General features: G+C 68.2%; 1 protein-coding gene and 1 long non-coding RNA gene across 3 annotated transcripts; one reads left to right on the forward strand and one right to left on the reverse strand.

Moving 5' to 3' along the window:
- The first annotated feature begins 298 nt into the window (after window positions 1-298).
- On the forward strand, window positions 299-9,415 carry RNPEPL1 (arginyl aminopeptidase like 1). 2 transcript variants are annotated; one of them, XM_084998777.1, is made up of 11 exons: window positions 299-933; window positions 4,062-4,202; window positions 4,660-4,811; window positions 5,209-5,325; window positions 5,505-5,740; window positions 5,951-6,064; window positions 6,367-6,479; window positions 6,758-6,869; window positions 7,749-7,979; window positions 8,056-8,198; window positions 8,427-9,415. In XM_084998777.1, exons 1-11 carry the CDS (start codon window positions 388-390, stop codon window positions 8,730-8,732), a joined length of 2,211 nt encoding a protein of 736 aa, XP_084854903.1. In that variant the 5' UTR covers window positions 299-387; the 3' UTR covers window positions 8,733-9,415. The 2 variants fall into 2 exon arrangements, with proteins under 2 accessions (XP_084854903.1, XP_003133849.3); XM_003133801.4 differs by having other exon boundaries at window positions 6,761-6,869.
- A 1,690-nt stretch (window positions 9,416-11,105) lies between these two features.
- On the reverse strand, window positions 11,106-15,699 carry LOC146396248 (uncharacterized). Its single transcript, XR_014829141.1, has 2 exons — window positions 15,383-15,699; window positions 11,106-11,383 (listed from the first exon to the last, which is right to left on the reverse strand). It is a non-coding gene; the product is annotated as an uncharacterized LOC146396248 (long non-coding RNA).
- Window positions 15,700-15,799: the final 100 nt, after the last annotated feature.

The raw sequence follows: 15,799 nt of genomic DNA on the forward strand, positions 1-15,799 counted from the left end.
CCGTCCCACACAGCAGCGCCGGCCCCAGCCTTGCGCCCCGGGCCGCGCCCATCGCCCCCGGCCCCGAGCGGAGCTCCCAGGCTCCCCAGCCGACACGCGGTGCCCCCCGGTGCCCCGGGCTCGCGGCCCCAGCCCCGCTCACCGCCCGCCACCCCCAGCTCCCCGGCGCCCGCGGCTCCCCGCGCACAGCGCCCCCGGCGGCGGCGGCCGAGCGGAGCCCGAGCGGGGCGGCGCACGGCGCGGGGCCGGGCCGGGCGGCTCCCGGCGCGACTTCCTGTTGTGCCCGCGCCCCGCCGCCGCCGCCGCCGCCGCTGCCCGGCGCCCCTCGCCCGCTGCCCGCGGCCCCGCGCGGCCGCCGCCCATGGATGGCCCCTAGCGCGGGCGGCCATGGCGGCGCAGTGCTGCTGCCGCAAGGCGTCCGGCCCCGAGGCTGCGCCCGCCCGCCCGCCGCCCGAGCCGCCGCCCGCCCTGGACGTGGCCTCGGCCTCCAGCGCGCAGCTCTTCCGCCTCCGCCACCTGCAGCTGGGCCTGGAGCTGCGGCCCGAGGCGCGCGAGCTGGCCGGCTGCCTGGTGCTCGAGCTGTGCGCGCTGCGGCCCGCGCCCCGCGCGCTCGTGCTCGACGCGCACCCGGCCCTGCGCCTGCACTCGGCTGCCTTCCGCCGCGCCCCCGCCGCCGCCGCCGCTGCCGCGGCCGAGCCGCCCTGCGCCTTCGCCTTCGGCGCCCCCGGGCCGGGGCCGGGGCCGGCCCCGCCGCCCCCGCTGCCCGCCTTTCCCGAGACGGCCGACGCGGAGGCGGCCTGCTGCCCGCTGGCCTTCCGGGTGGATCCGTTCACCGACTACGGCTCCTCGCTCACCGTCACGCTGCCGCCCGAGCTGCAGGCGCACCAGCCCTTCCAGGTCATCCTGCGCTACACCTCGACCGACGCCCCCGCCGTGAGTCCGGGGCGGGGGCGGGGGCGCTCGGAGCGGCGGGCGGGGCGCGGGGTCGTCTTCAGGCGCCGCCAGGCTAGGGGGCATTAACATGGGCTGTGCGCCGGAGGCACCTGCCGAGGGGTGGGGCCAGCCTGGCTCCAGAGGGGCGCTCCCCGACCTGGCCTTGGAGTCCTGTCCAGGCGCCTGCAGGGGTTCCCAGCTGTGCCCGGAGAGCCCTTAGGTGCCTTGGACCCAGTGAGAGCCTGGGTGCTGGGTGCTGGCCACAGGCCGTGGGGACAGGAGACGGCATGCCACCACGGAAGCCTGTGCGTTCAGGTGGCAGGGACCATCTCTGCCTGGGGACCAGGGCAGCATCTGGTGAGCACATGCCAAGCCAGACATCTGCTGAAGCCTGGCACTGAGAGTGTCAGATGTGGAAGGGCCTCCGTGTGACCTGAGCCTTCAAAGGACTTGTGGGCGCCCCTCTGTTCCCTGGAGGTGGCGTGAGGTCCAGACCTGCCAGAGCAGCAGGCAGAGAGGGCTTGCTTGGCTCTAATGCTTTGGGCCCTGGGCAACAACTGGCAGATGCTGCAGCTGGGTGGCCGCGTGTTCCCAGCACAGACACACACCAGCGCTTTGGGCATGGAGCTCCCTCTGCCCCCGGGGGGCTCAGCAGAAGGCTGGGTGGCCCAGGCTGGGTGCAGCGGCCGCTGCATTCTTCCACCGTGGTGGGGCTTTCAGGATGGAGCAGGACTTTTCATTCCTGTCCCGTGCAGACAGCACACTTGTGACACGACCCCCCACCCCGCACACAGGTGTGCGTGAGCGCACACACCCACACAGCTCTGGGAGACCCCAGAAGGCCCCACCTGTCACACCCATGGCATGTAAAGGGACAGGGTGATGGGCGAGTGACGCAGAGGCATCAGGCCAGGGGCCACCAAGGTGACATCTGGACAGGAGGAGCCTAGACCAGACACACACCTGCGGACTTCCTGCGTCATTCCCAGGAGCCCTCAGCAGGCCCTGCCCCCTCCCCTCCTTTGGGAGCTTTGCTGCGTGTGCTGGCCTGGCCACTCACCGGCTGGGGTGGCCCCGGCAGCCTGCTGCCCTCTGACAGCCAGGGCCTCCCACCACAGCAGTGAGAAAAGGGAGCTGGGTCTTCCCTGACTTTGATCTGTAAACTTGGAGCCTGTTTGTCTGGTCCACCAAAGACCAGCAGAGTGTGGGCACCAGGGCCTGTAACAGGCCACCCTGCTGGTCTGACCCTGCCCCCAGCAGCCGGACCTCGGGGGCCTGTGCCCAGTGGGAGCCAAGGGCTGCCCGCAGCAGAACCCGCGTCCTCTGGCGTCTCCTTGATGCAGATTCCTGGGTCCCAGCCCCAGAAGCTCAGTGGCAGGGCTCAGGAGTCTGCATTCTTGAACGGGCTCCCCAAACGGGCCTTCTGAACATCTGAGGTAGCCCCGGGGGCTCAGCAGAAAGGGACGGTAGCGCCACTGGCCCCGGGAGTGAGAGGGCAGAGATGTAGCGGCAAAAGGAAGTTTTGAAGAAGCCTGTGGACGCTGACAGTGGCCTGGCTGGGGCTGCAGGAACTGGATAGGCCGCCCTGCCAAGTCTGGGGATCCGCTGAGATCTGGGGTCTGCAGGAAAGCAGCTGCTCCTGGGCCTGGGGTCCCTGCCTCTCTCGTCTCCGCATGGACAGCACCCAGTGGCGAGTAGTGGTGTCCACAGACCTGTCACTTGCGGGGGACTGGGGTCCTTCCACAGTGGCCCTGGCAGGACCTGTGTGCCTTTGGTCCCTTGAGTGGACAAGGAACAGCCCAGTTTGCTTCAATGACTGTGCTGTCCTTGGGGCAGGAGGGCAGCGGGAGAGCAGATTCAGGACCCTGCAAAATGGCCATGGTTGGGCAGGACACACACCCCCCCCCCCGCCCCCGCCAGCCGCCAGGCTCCGTGCTGACTTTCCTGGAGATTCCAAAATGCTTGGGTGGAGATGAGAAGGGGTGGATTGAAATGGCTCTGGGCAGAGCTAGTGGCAGTGGTGGGCAGGAGGGCACAGGGGAGGGCTCCCTACGGGGGTGGGGCCCAGCCCTGGCATCTGGGGGGGAGCTGGCCCAAGAGAGGCATCCAGCAGGCGTGGAGGCAGGAGGCAGCGCCACCCTCCCAGGAGCACGCCTGTTCCCGGCACCTCCCCGGACCACCAGCACTGCGCAGGGGAGGTGGCTTTCAGGCAGGGAAGTCCTGAAGGGCGTCGTCCCCCTCGTCCCCAAGCCCATCCCAGGGACACCCTGTGAGCCAGGTCATAAGGGGAGGTCCCAGCCCTCCTGCAGCTGAGCGAGGGGCCCAGCAACGCTGCCTCAGCCTGGCCCAGCAGGGAGGTGGGCAGCTGGGTGCTGGCGGCCGTCGAGGGGTCTTCCGCCACTTTCCAGACATAGGGCCAGTGGTCTCCACGAGGCTGTTCCACTCCAGCCTGTCCTCTAAGCACCTGGCCTCAGCTCCCTGGCCTGGGGCCCATCTCCCTGTGGGGTCCCTCCCATCCCTAGGTGTGGCCTTGGGCCCCGGCCTGCCTGCTCCCTCCCAGCAGGCGAGGCCCCCAGGATGCTGGCCTCCGCACGATTCCACGTCCGTGGCACCCTTTCCTGGCTGAGACGGGGTCTGCTCCCGCCTGGCAGAGCCTGGACCCAGGTGGGGGCCTCCTGCCCGGACGGAGGCCTGGCCCTGGGGATGAAGCGCAGGGCACCCGGGTCAGCTGCCCCACCTGCCCACAGCGGGCAAGCCCTGGTGCCCAGGAGCTGCTGTTGGCCGTGAACGAGCCCCATCAGGCCTCCCCCTGACCCTTCCTTGCTCCGTTATCTCCTGCTGCTGCCCCCATGGCCCTGGGCCTGGAAGCCCGAGCCGGACAGTGGGATGGGGTCACTTCCCAAGGCCTCACTCTCTGGAAGAGCTCTGTCCAGCTTCCAGGGATCAAGGCGGGGCTGGCAGGGGTGCCCTGGTGCCCCACATGCTGCTCTCAGTGGGGCAGGGCCGCCTGGTCCCCCGCCCGCTGGGCGCCTTCCTTCCTTGCACGGGGCTCCAGAAGGCCTGCGGGGAGGGCGTGACTGGCCAGAGCCCGGGGGCTGTCGGCTGATGCCCACCCACTCCCGCTGCAGATCTGGTGGCTGGACCCGGAGCTGACCTACGGCAGTGCCAAGCCCTTTGTCTTCACCCAGGGCCACTCTGTCTGCAACCGCTCCTTCTTCCCGTGCTTTGACACGCCCGCGGTCAAGTGCACCTACTCGGCGGTGGTCAAGGTCAGTCCATCAGCAGCCCCTCCTCCTCACGCTTCCCTGCCTTGACCTGGCCCCCGCCCGCTGCCCCTGGGACCACTGGCCTAGAAGGAGCCCCCTCCTCACTGTGCGAGAGAGGCAGTCCGATGGCGTTGGGGCCCTGGGCCCAGGGCGAGCCGCAGGCCCCCGAGAGGGGAGAGCTCACCTGGAGTGGCCGGAGCCCGGGGGTCCTGGCCCGAGCCTGGCAGCACCTCCCCACTGGGGCAAGAGGTGTGCAGACCAGGAGCTCGAGTTCCCCGAACAGCGTGGGGGTCCCTGATGGGGATGGGAGGGTCCCTGACAGCGGTGCAGCCACCTGACCTGGGACGTGAGGCTTCCCGTGGGGACGCAGGGTGTCCTGACTCAGGCTGTGGTGTCCCCACTGGGGACATGAGGGACCTGACTCGGGGTGCCCTGATGGGCGGGGCCTCCTCGCACGCAGGCCCCGACGGGGGTGCAGGTGCTGATGAGCGCCACCCAGAGCAGCTACGTGGAGGAGGAGGGCGTCTACCGCTTCCACATGGAGCACCCCGTGCCCGCCTACCTCGTGGCCCTCGTGGCCGGGGACCTCCAGCCGGCAGACATCGGGCCCAGGTAGGGCCGCCTCTTGCTTCCTGCAGCCGCTGCCGCTGCCCGGGGTCCAAGCCTCACGGAGATGCCAGCACGCGTGGCTGTGCGGCCCGAGTCCGCGGCTGCCCTGTTGGGGAGCCCACAGTGGGGCCAGGCCGGCCAGGCTCCTCTCACCCCCACGTACCCCAGACCTGGAGGCGGGGCTCCCCCCCCAGCCCCCTGCTCAGGCTGGTCCCCCTGTGCGGCCTCCTGGACTCAGAGACAGGAGGAGGGGGCAGCCCCACCGTGGGAAGGGCGGGGGCAGCGGGCCAGACCAGGTGGAGGGGGTACCTGAGCCCAGGAGCGGAGGGCAGGCCTGGAGGATGAGCGGGCTGGGGGCTGGGGGCTGGTCGGCCCCGGCCCACCCTCTCCCCTGTGACAGGAGCCGCGTGTGGGCCGAGCCGTGCCTCCTGCCCACTGCCACCAGCAAGCTGTCGGGCGCCGTGGAGCAGTGGCTGAGCGCGGCCGAGAGGCTGTACGGGCCGTACCTGTGGGGCAGGTATGTCCTGGGGCTCTGGGAGCCCTGGCGGCTGCGGGGTCGGGGGGCAGAAGGCGGGTCCCCGCCCGCCGGGAAGCACTGGGGTCCAGGGTCTGGGGGCCTCGTCTGACCTGGGGAGGAAGGGGTGCCCGCCGTGGGGCCGGCCCTCTCAGGGTCCCCGCCTGTGCTGCCCCCGGCAGGTATGACATCGTCTTCCTGCCGCCCTCCTTCCCCATCGTGGCCATGGAGAACCCCTGCCTCACCTTCATCATCTCCTCCATCCTGGAGAGCGACGAGTTCCTCGTCATCGACGTCATCCACGAGGTGGCCCACAGCTGGTTCGGCAACGCCGTCACCAACGCCACGTGGGAGGAGATGTGGCTGAGCGAGGGCCTGGCCACCTACGCCCAGCGCCGCATCACCACCGAGACCTACGGTACTGCCCACGGCCGCCCGCCGGGCGGAGGAGGGCCTGGCGGTGCCGCCCGGGCGGGCGCTGCACAGGACGCTGAGCCCAGCCTGGCCCCCGGGGTGTGGGCCCCCGGCCGCGCATGCGTCCAGCCGGGTGGCCGGGGCTCAGCGCCGCAGGGCTCCGGGCCAGAGCAGCGGCCCCGGGTGCTCAGGCCAGCCCCCTGTCCCTGCCCAGGTGCCGCCTTCACCTGCCTGGAGACAGCCTTCCGCCTGGACGCCCTGCACAGGCAGATGAAGCTCCTTGGGGAGGACAGCCCGGTCAGCAAGCTGCAGGTCAAGCTGGAGCCAGGTACCCGCTCCCGCAGGGCCTGCTCTGCGCGGATCAGTGTCACCCCGCAGGGCCGCTTCACCACGCCTTGCTTCCTCTGCCCCGTGGCATCTCCGCTGGCCAGGTGCCCCAGCCCCAGGCGGCCTCCCCAGGCTCCCTCAGCCTGCCACCGCCTCACAGGCTCTGAGCACCCATCACAGGGTGGGAAGGCCCCATCCGTGCCCTCCCGGGGCATGCAGACACGAGGGACGGCGCCCTTGGCCCCTCCTGCCCCAGGACACAGGCGGAGGGCACTGCCCAGAGCCGGGCTCTTCTGCCTGTAGGGGTGAATCCCAGCCACCTGATGAACCTGTTCACCTATGAGAAGGGCTACTGCTTCGTGTACTACCTGTCCCAGCTCTGCGGGGACCCCCAGCGCTTTGATGACTTCCTCCGGGTGAGCGGCCCCTCCCGGGACAGGCCTCCCCCCCACCCCCGCCCACCGCCCTGGTACGGGGGGTGGTGGTGGTGGTGGTGGAGCAGGGGCCTGGGAGGGGAGCTGGGACCCCGTGCCAGGCGCTGGTTCCTCCCTCTTCTACCCTCCCAGTTCGGGCTGCTTGGTGGGACCGGCTGGCAGGTGTGGGTGCCTCTGTGCCCGCCCTGGGCCCTGCACCCCTCACCACCTTTGCAGACCCCTCCGTGTGGGGGCCCGTCTGAACCCTGCCCCCGCCCCAGCAGGCCTACGTGGAGAAGTACAAGTTCACTAGCGTGGTGGCCCAGGACCTGCTGGACTCCTTCCTGGCCTTCTTCCCGGAGCTGAAGGAGCAGAGCGTCGACTGCCGGGCAGGTGAGTGGCCTTGGCCTGCGGGGGGGCTGTGGGTCTGAGGGTGGGCCTGGGGGCTCGGCTGTACCACACGGCACCTCTGCCTGGAGGAAGGCCCTTCGGGTTGCTCTGCCTTTCCTGCAACCAAGCCTGGCTGGACGAGGCGAGCCTCAGGCTGGACGCTGTAGGGCAGAGAGGAGGGTGAGTGTCCTGGCCGGGAGGGGCCCTGAGGACCTCCCGGAGGAGAGAGCGCTCAGGCTAGCAGAGCTGGTGGGGCAGCCCCCCAAAGAGAGTGATGGGAACTGTGCAAAGGGCCTGGGGCGCGACCCGCAGGCAGAGGGAGGTTTGCCTCCGACCTGGCTGGAGCCAGCTGGCCTGCCTGTGTGAGGGTCCCGACGGCGTCCCTGGTCATCCAGGGGCTCAGGGGCCTAGGATACTGGGGGGGCGGGGCGGGGCGAGGGGGGAAGAGAGGTCTGAGGTCTGGGGAGGAGCCAGGGTTGGCAGGAGGGCAGTGGGGCGGGGCCGGGACCCTGTGTTTGGAAGGTTTGATAAGTGCTCAGGGCTTTGTGAGCAGCAGTCGAAGCCCGCTCTCCCAGCCACCCAGCTCCGGCACTGTAGAGCAGGGCGTCGCTGCCCACCCTCTGGGGGTACAGAGCATCCCCCCAGGCCCCACCCAGGGGTTTAAAGTGCCTTATGGTTTTCTGCCCAGGAGAGGCGTGGAGGGGAGGGTGCCTCCATCACGGCTCCAGCCCTGGGAGCGCCCCTTCACAAGGGCTCCCCCTCCAAAGTGCCCCCCACCCCCCGGGGGGGGGCTCCCAGGCGGTGAACAGTCACTGCCAGGGACTATGCCCAGAAGTGTCCTGGGCAGGCCTGCCGGGGCCCCAAGATCCCGTCTCCCCCCAGGGCTGGAGTTTGAGCGCTGGCTGAACGCCACGGGCCCCCCGCTGGCCGAGCCGGACCTGTCTCAGGGATCTAGCCTGACCCGGCCGGTGGAGGCCCTCTTCCAGCTGTGGACGGCCGAGCCCCTGGACCAGGCGGCCGCCTCCGCCCGCGCCATCGACATCTCCAAGTGGAGGACCTTCCAGACGGCGCTCTTCCTGGACCGGCTCCTGGACGGGTCCCCGCTGCCCCAGGGTGGGTCCTGGGAGGGTGGCTTCTGGTGGGGCGGGAAGGGGAGTGGCGGGCGGCCCTGACCCGCGTGGTCCCGCAGAGGTGGTGATGAGCCTGTCCCAGTGCTACTCCTCGCTGCTGGACTCCATGAACGCGGAGATCCGCATCCGCTGGCTGCAGATCGTGGTCCGAAACGACTACTACCCGGACCTCCACAGGGTGCGGCGCTTCCTCGAGAGCCAGGTGCGGCGCCTGGGCGTCCCAGAGAGGGCGGTGGGGACCACGGGGTACCTGGGCTGGCAGGGGGCGCGGGCGAGCGGGTTCCCAGGGCGCATCGGAGCACCTCCCCCAGCCCCGCCCCGGCCCCTGTGGGTGCCCGCAGCCGGGCTCGGGAAGACGGGGCGTCTGCAGCGGGCCCGCGGGGGCGGGGCGGGGGGGGGTGCCCGCGTGCGACTGAGCCCCGCCCCGCAGATGTCGCGCATGTACACCCTGCCGCTGTACGAGGACCTGTGCACCGGCGCGCTCAAGTCCTTCGCCCTGGAGGTCTTCTACCAGACGCAGGGCCGCCTGCACCCCAACCTGCGCAGGACCATCCAGCAGATCCTGTCCCAGGGCCTGGGCCCCGGCGCCGAGCCCAGCGCGGAGCAAGGCGCCGCCGGAGCGGACTCGGAGGCGGCCGCGGACTCGGAGGCGGCCGCCGACACGCCAGCCCTGCTGCTCGGGGACGAGGCCCCCGGCAGCGCCATCTCTCTCAGGGACGTCAACGTGTCCGCCTAGCCCTGCCCCCCCTCCCCCCAGACACCACGATTGTGCCTTCGGCGCCCGGGCTGCCATGACTGCGCCTCGGCTCTGGCCGGGAGCTCTGCCCGGGCCCACGCCCCGCTGCGGGCTCTCCGGGGACCTCCCGTGGCCGGCGAGGCCCGCGGACCTGGTCCCCCAGCTCTCTTGCACTGCAGGCCCCGGAGCGGCCCGCACACGCCACGCCCTCCTGTCTCAACACTGACCTGACCGCCAGCGCTGCCCCGGGGCGAAGGCGCCCGCCACACTGTGCCTTACATCTGCGGGAGGCCCGCCTCCTCCCCGCAGGGCCCCGCAACCCACCCCTGGGGGTGGCAGCCTCAGGTGGCCCCTGCAGAGGGTCAAGGACACAGAGCAGCCCTCCGCGTGGGGGCCAGGGACAGCCGGGAGAGGGTGGATGTCCCTGGGGAGGGGTCCCCAGAAAGCCTTAGCTCCTCAGGGAACACGGGTCCCAGGCCCCAGGGAGTGGGACAGTCTGTCTCCTGGCTGCCTGAGGCCGCTGCAGCAATAGCACGCGGGAAGGGCAGGCAGCACTGGTGCTCTTTGTGGGCCCACCCTGCTGGAAGATGCCTGGGGACCCGGTGGCTAGAGCTGGGCCACCTGGGGGACAGCCACCACGGGGTCACCGCGATCGTCCCATTAAACCTCCACTCTGCAAACTACCTGCCGGCCTCCCCGCCCGCCTCTCGTCCTTCGCCTCCACCAGCTGCCCCAGGTCGGGGTCTGGAGCTGGGCACAGCCCTGTCCTCCCACACAGGCCCCTGGCCAGACGCGGAAGATGCTGGACAGGGCTGAGGGCCCCTCCTAACCACCTCAGCTCTGCCCTCCGGGGCCCCCGGGGGTCTGAGCACCAGCTGCAGGCTGCCCTGCCCTCCCCCAGCCCCTCAAATGCCAAGGCAAAGGAGGCCTCTTGTCACCAGCCTTGCCGTGGGCCTTTCTCAGCGACGTGTCCTGTCCCAAACGAGTAAGGGAAGGGCTGATCCCGGAGGATGGAGGTTGGGGGCACCGGGCATCTGCTGGCACAGGTGCAGGAGAGGCTGCAGGTACAGGTGGGGCTCAGACGAGGGACGAGGCCGGGGACTCCCCTTGGGGCACCGGTGCGAAGGAGGGCTGAGCCGTGGGTGCTGGGGGTGAGCCTGACAGGGCAGCCAGCCTTTCCTGTGGGTCTGTGTGTTGGCACTGCAGGACGCCCACCACGACTGCGCGCTCTGGCCCCGGAGCAACACGTCGCCTAACCCCCTGAGCAGACAGAGCCCCACGCTACACCAGGGGCCAGGATGTGGGCGGACCAGCCCCCAGGTCACCACATAGCCGGCTACCTCTCTCTGCTGCCCTGGAGATCCCACCCCGGCCAGGAGATGAGCCAGGCCCTGCCCAGTCGTGGCCCAGGATTGAGGGGGGCGGGGGGGGTCTCCACCAATGAGCAAGGGCCTGTGTTGTGCCTGCACCGGGACCGGCTGGGGCTCCGTTCCACCCGGAGACTTAGGAGCTGACAGGCCAGTCACCCACCCTGCAGAAAACAGGATTGGCCAAGCGGCAACATCCCTGCCAAAGGAGAATCACGGAGGTGCCCAGTGGCAGAGCCAGAGGCCTGCCAGGGACCCCGTCCTAGGAGTGGGTTCCCCAGCCCTGGGTTCCCCGTGGCCCTTGGCCCTGCCCCTGGAAAGGCCTAGCCTCTTCCTGGCCACACCTGAACATGGCGCTGGCCAAGCCCTCCTGGCAGGCGGAACTGTTGCTCAGCCACCTCCCTGCCAAGGCCGCCTTGGTCCCAGGTCCCTGGTTTCTTTGGCGGCTCAACTCTCAGAACCCCGTGGTCCCCAGGGTCCCCGATTCCAGAACCCCTGTGCCTGCGGGACACACAGCTCAGATGTGCTTCGCTCCACGCTGCCTGCCTCGCCCGACAGTGCAAAGCTCAGAAGAGAGCCCAGCGCTGTGAGCGGGGTGCCACCCGACCCCGCTGCCTTGTCCTTGTCACTGTCCAAGCTGGTCCTGACCTGCCTGGGAGCCCCTGCGCCCCAGCCCACAAACCCGGGAGGTTTTCGTAGCCTCTCTCTTCCTCGTGGTGTCTTGCCAAACACAGTCTGTGACCAACACACGGCTGCCAGCATTTCCCAACCTCTCCCGCCAGACCTGCCAGTTATTTTTGGATGCCGCTTGTCTCGTGAGTCACCACAGTTGAAATCTGCCAGATGTGTCACCGCTGCGCACACAGCCCGCCACGCTGCAGCCTCGGGGCATGGGCCCTCCCAGCCCCGGGCGGTCCTGGGTCCTGGGTCCCATGTCCCGGCAAGGCCCCACACCTCTGCTGGGGCTGCCTGTGCTCCAGCAACAAGTGACCCCACGAGACGAACGTCTTCAACAGCAAAAGTTTATTTCTCTGCCATGCACGTGCCCGTCAGGCCAGGTGGGACGGTGCGCTTCCCGTCACGGGTTCCTCAGGGGGCTGTGTTCCGCACCAGATGGAGGCAGGCTGGGCAGGGCTCGCAGCAGCAATCGGTTGTGCCGGGGTCACACGCCACATCCGCTCACAGCGCTCACACCTGCCCCATGCACGGAGGTGGGGGTTTCAGCAAAGGACAGTAGGGACCCCCATAAGGGCTGAGGGCACAACGCTGGGAGGCAGCTGCACTCTGGGGACAGAGAAGGGCGCGGTCAGGCAGCAGAGTGGTCAAGGGGGTCGTGTCCAGAACGGGGACAGGTGGCTGTGAACATCAGGCCAGCTGGGGCCACGGAAGGCGGGCCCGTGAGGCGGGGCCCTGGGGGAGCCTCTCTGGAGTCCAGGCGTCTGAGTCCCTCGGGCCGGGTCCTATGTGGTGCAGACTCTCCCGTCCCCCACTCTTGCTGGGACTTACTGGGCCACATGCCGCGGGTGGAACTTCAGATCTAAAGACCAAGCCCGGGACAGCGCCCAGCAGGCGGGAGGGCCGCACGCACGCCAGCCCAAGCCGAGGCCCGGGAGCGGGGCCAGGGCCCCGAGGACCACAGCCACAGGCAGCCTGGCCGCCCAGCGGGGCTGAGATATAGCGTGAGACAGCCGCAGGCACTTGGGAGTTGACTAGCGGCCAGAGAGCTTGGGTTTTTTAAGGGGACGCTTTTAAATTTTTGGATTTCATTAAGGAAACAGCACAGTCGCCGTGAAGACAAGACTCAGGGGCTGGAAAACCGACAAAGCCTGCTCCCAGTCAGCAAAGGGAAGGGGATGGGGCGCATGCAGGGGAGCAGGGGGCAGAGTTCACCCGAGACCTGGGGCCGTGGAGCTGCACAAAGAAGCTCAAATCCACCATCCACCCAGGCATCCTCGCCCCCCACGGCTGCGACCCGGCCTCCCACTCTGAGCCTCTGCACGCGCCCGCCAGGCCTCCCTGGCCAGGCCGAGCCACCTGCAGCCGCCACCACCAAAGTGTGCTCCTTTCCCGAAGAGGAAGCGGAGGTCAGCTGTTAAGGGTTTTTCTTCACTTTCTAAATAGTTACCGGCCAGACCCTGGGAGGAAGAAGCCCAAGAGCAGAGGAAGGGCGCCTAGAGGCAGGGCCTGGCAGGGCCTGGCAGGGCAGGGGGCGGGCGCTAAGGACAGGGTGCTACGCCCACCCGGCCGCAGGGATAAACCTCCCTTGTTCAAAAGGAATGTGCAAGCAGAGGAAACGATGACAGAATCTGAAGTGCATGCAACACCCACGGTGCGGTCACCTCGGGGGCCGAAGCCAAGGGCGGAAACGCTCCGCATCGTGTCCCTAATGAAAATGGACAACACGTGACCATTTTGGAGCAACAGGTGGGGGGGGGCGGTTCCTGTGAGGAGCCCGTATTATTTTGCAATAAGGTTAAAGGAAAAGCGCCACACTTAACCCAAACCACGGCCCCAGAAGCATCTGTTCCTCTGTCAGCGAGCAGTGGCCTGCGTCGGCCTGGCTCCAGGACGTGGCTCTGGCCCCCCTACAGCTGTGGGATCCCAAGCTGCCGCCTCCCCCATTGGCAGCTCAGGCTCTTCTGTTGGACAATGGGGCAGTGACAAGACCCTGAGATGCGTGAGGACCGTACCAACTCCACGTGCCATCCCTGTCCAGAGCTGGAGCCCTGAGGGGCCGAACCATCCTGGCTTCTGCTGGAGAACTGACCGCGGAGGCAGGGGAGGCGGCTTTTCCCAGCCCTGCCTGGGACAGTTCCTCAGCTGTAACCTCCCGACGGGGGCAGAGGCAGGCCCACGCTTCCCGGAGCCCCTCCCGCTGCACCCCCACTGCGCCCATCCCACCGAGGCGCAGTCCTCATCGGCCCCCAGACGGCCCCCACTGAGTCCACAGACCGCCCTCTGCACCACAGGGTTTGTGGATGGAGACAGGGCCCTGGTGAGCAGCCAGGACACCTGCCGGCAGGGCCAGGTCTCCAGTGATGCTTGCTCAGGTGACTTCAGAGTGCTGCAGAGCCGGGCCCCGGGCCACCGCTCTACCGGCCTCCTGGGCCTGCCCGGGTGGCCTGGCTCCCACCCTGGGTGCCGCTCAAGGGCAGCAAGTGCTGGGAAGTGCGGGCGAGGCCCATCCTGCAGGCCCAGGGCCAAGGGAGGAGGATCCCAGAGAGAAGCCTCGCTCAGAGGGACAGGAGCCCCATGGCCCTGGGTCCTCGGGCCCATCCGTGGCTGCCTGGGACGGGGACGTGCCGGGCAACTCAGACCTGTCAATGTAAACAGTCTAACCAAGTCCGCCTGACGCTTTTCCCAAACTCTGTCCTTCTAACCTGAGGGCCTCAGGCCCATCCTTGGTCCAAAGCCACAGGGCCTCCCGAGGTCCCACGCGGCTCCCCGGCCCCACCCCACCTCCTGTGACTACCGACCAAGTACCTTCAAGGAGACAAACCCTCCCCAGTGCTGGCCCCAAACCCAGGCTCGCTCTGCCAGCCTGCAGGTGCAGCAGCTCCGCCCTCCCTCAGGCCTGGAGCCCCGCTGGCTTCTCACCTCGGGCCTCGGAGCCCTGGCGGGGCCCTCACCACCCTCCATAGGCACGGGACCACAGGGCTTGCGGGGGTAAGTGTGGCCCAGAAGGAGCTGTGTCAGGCAGGTCGACCACGGGAGAGCTGCCTTAATGCCATCTTAGTGTTGGTCACAAGCCCATCTCTGAAGACCCGGGCTCTGCTTACCCGGCACCAAGGGTCGCCTGGCCCCTCGTCCAGGCCTGGGCCCAGCCCTGGGCAACTGACATGCCCACGGGGTGCTGCCTGTTCCTCAGAGCATGCAAGCCTGGGCAAGCAGCACAGCAGAGGCCCCCTTAAAGAGTCCAGATCCTGGGCTGGCCCCAGCTCTGCCACTAACCACCCCCTGGGTTACCTGGGGCAGACCAAGTGCCCAGCACCCGGGCAGGGAAGAGGCTCATCTCTTCCTGGCTGAGGACACCCACGTGAAGCGGGGCCTGGGCCACTCCGGATTCCTTCCGGAGTGCAGACCGGCCAAGGAGTCAGAGACCTCTGCGAGAGTTAGCACCCTTGGGAGCTGGAAGGTCAAGTAAGCACCCAGAGAGAGAGAGAGAGGGCTCAGATGGTGCCGCCACTCCTTCTTCTAGTACCCTAGGGCCCCACAGCAGGTGGCTGGGGCCTGGGGGGGTCAAAAGAGCCTAAGCCATGCTGCCACTACCAGCTGCTACTCACACGGGCCCTGCTGGGCCTCTCAGAGGGAAGAGCCACAGCTGTCACAGCCACCCAGGGCTCCAGAGTACGAAGGTCAGGACAGGGGCTCAAGGACCAGGCTGTTTCTCATTTGCAATAGGGACTTCCCTTTTGTTTTTTTGTTTTGTTTCCGTCTTTTTTGGTCCTTTTAGGGCCGCACCCGCGCCATATGGAGTTTCCCAGGCTAAGGGTCTAATCGGAGCTGCAGGCACCAGCCTATGCCACAGCCACAGCAACGCCAGATCCAAGCCGCATCTGCAACCTACACCACAGCTCACGGCAACGCCAGATCCTTAACCCACTGAGCAAGATGGGATCAAACCTGCAACCTCATGGTTCCTAGTCGGATTAGTTTCCGCTGAGCCAAGACAGGAACTTGGGAACTTCTCTTTGGGATAATATTGCAGAACGGCTTCAATCTGACGACCATTCATATGGGGGGGGGGGAGCAAAATCGGCCTGGGGATGCAAAAAATCTCAGAAACTCTATAGGTAGCAGAGAGCTGTCCTAGAAGGATTGAGGCCCTCTTCTCCACCGTGCGACCCTCTGTGAAGGCTCCAGCCGCAGGGAAGAAGAAGTAGCAAAGAATAAGCCTCGGGCTCACTGCCTTCCTTCCTGGGAGTGTGGATGGGGAAGGGCGGGATCCTGCAGCAAGGGTAAACCCTTAGACAGATCCCGAAATCACTGTCCTCCCCAACCCGCAGCACTGAGCGGCCGTGAGCTATAACCGCAAGTCCGGCGGGTCACCGTGCAGCCCACCAGAACCAGATGCCCGGCCATCCGGGGACCAGGAGGATGCTCCAGCCCGACTCCCTGCCCTGCTCAGAATACAGCGCGTCTGACCGGAGCCTGCCTTGACACAGCTTCTCCGGCCCGGGAAGGCCCTCCGCGGGCTGGGACACGCCCCAGGACCCCAGCACACAACAGCGGCAGACCACACAACAGCCCCGGCCCGCTCACAGTTCCCCTCCCAAGAGTCACCCGCTTTCCCGACAGCAGGCGCCGGGCCCGCCGCCCACGCCGGAAGAGGTGCATTCTGGGAGGGGCGCGGCAGGCTGGGATCTGTAGTTCGCGGCCCATCCTCGGCCGAGGCCGCTCTGGCCCGTTCGGCCCCAGGAACCTGCGAGTCCAGGAGATTCCGACGCCCCGAACCGAGCCGCATCGGCCCGAGGACAAGACGCTGCCGGCCTCCCAGGTGTGAGTCTCAGCGAGCACAGCTACGAGCCTCGGGACGGAGAAGCGCAGCCGCCGGGACCGCACAGCCCCGCCACCTCTTACCTCGGGAGCCACGCCCCCCTGGGGCTGGGACTCTCGCGCGGACTTCCCAACACTCGAATGCGATTGGGCCGTTCTGTCATGTGACCAGTAGCGACTCACCTGGTTGGCTGCAGCCTAGGA

Source organism: Sus scrofa, chromosome 15 (assembly GCF_054392235.1).
Source record: "Sus scrofa isolate SSC_HxYL_T2T_F1_AM1 chromosome 15, Sscrofa_HxYL_maternal_Yorkshire_Landrace_v2.0, whole genome shotgun sequence".
Classification (NCBI taxonomy): Eukaryota; Metazoa; Chordata; class Mammalia; order Artiodactyla; family Suidae; genus Sus; species Sus scrofa.

Bases quoted from the DNA above. Each gene is read 5' to 3' on its own strand.
- RNPEPL1 (XM_084998777.1), top strand. From the start codon at position 388: ATGGCGGCGCAGTGCTGCTGCCGCAAGGCGTCCGGCCCCGAGGCTGCG. The intron at 6,870-7,748 runs GTGAGTGGCCTT...GTCTCCCCCCAG, and splicing joins GAGCGTCGACTGCCGGGCAG to GGCTGGAGTTTGAGCGCTGG. The intron at 7,980-8,055 runs GTGGGTCCTGGG...GTGGTCCCGCAG, and splicing joins CGGGTCCCCGCTGCCCCAGG to AGGTGGTGATGAGCCTGTCC.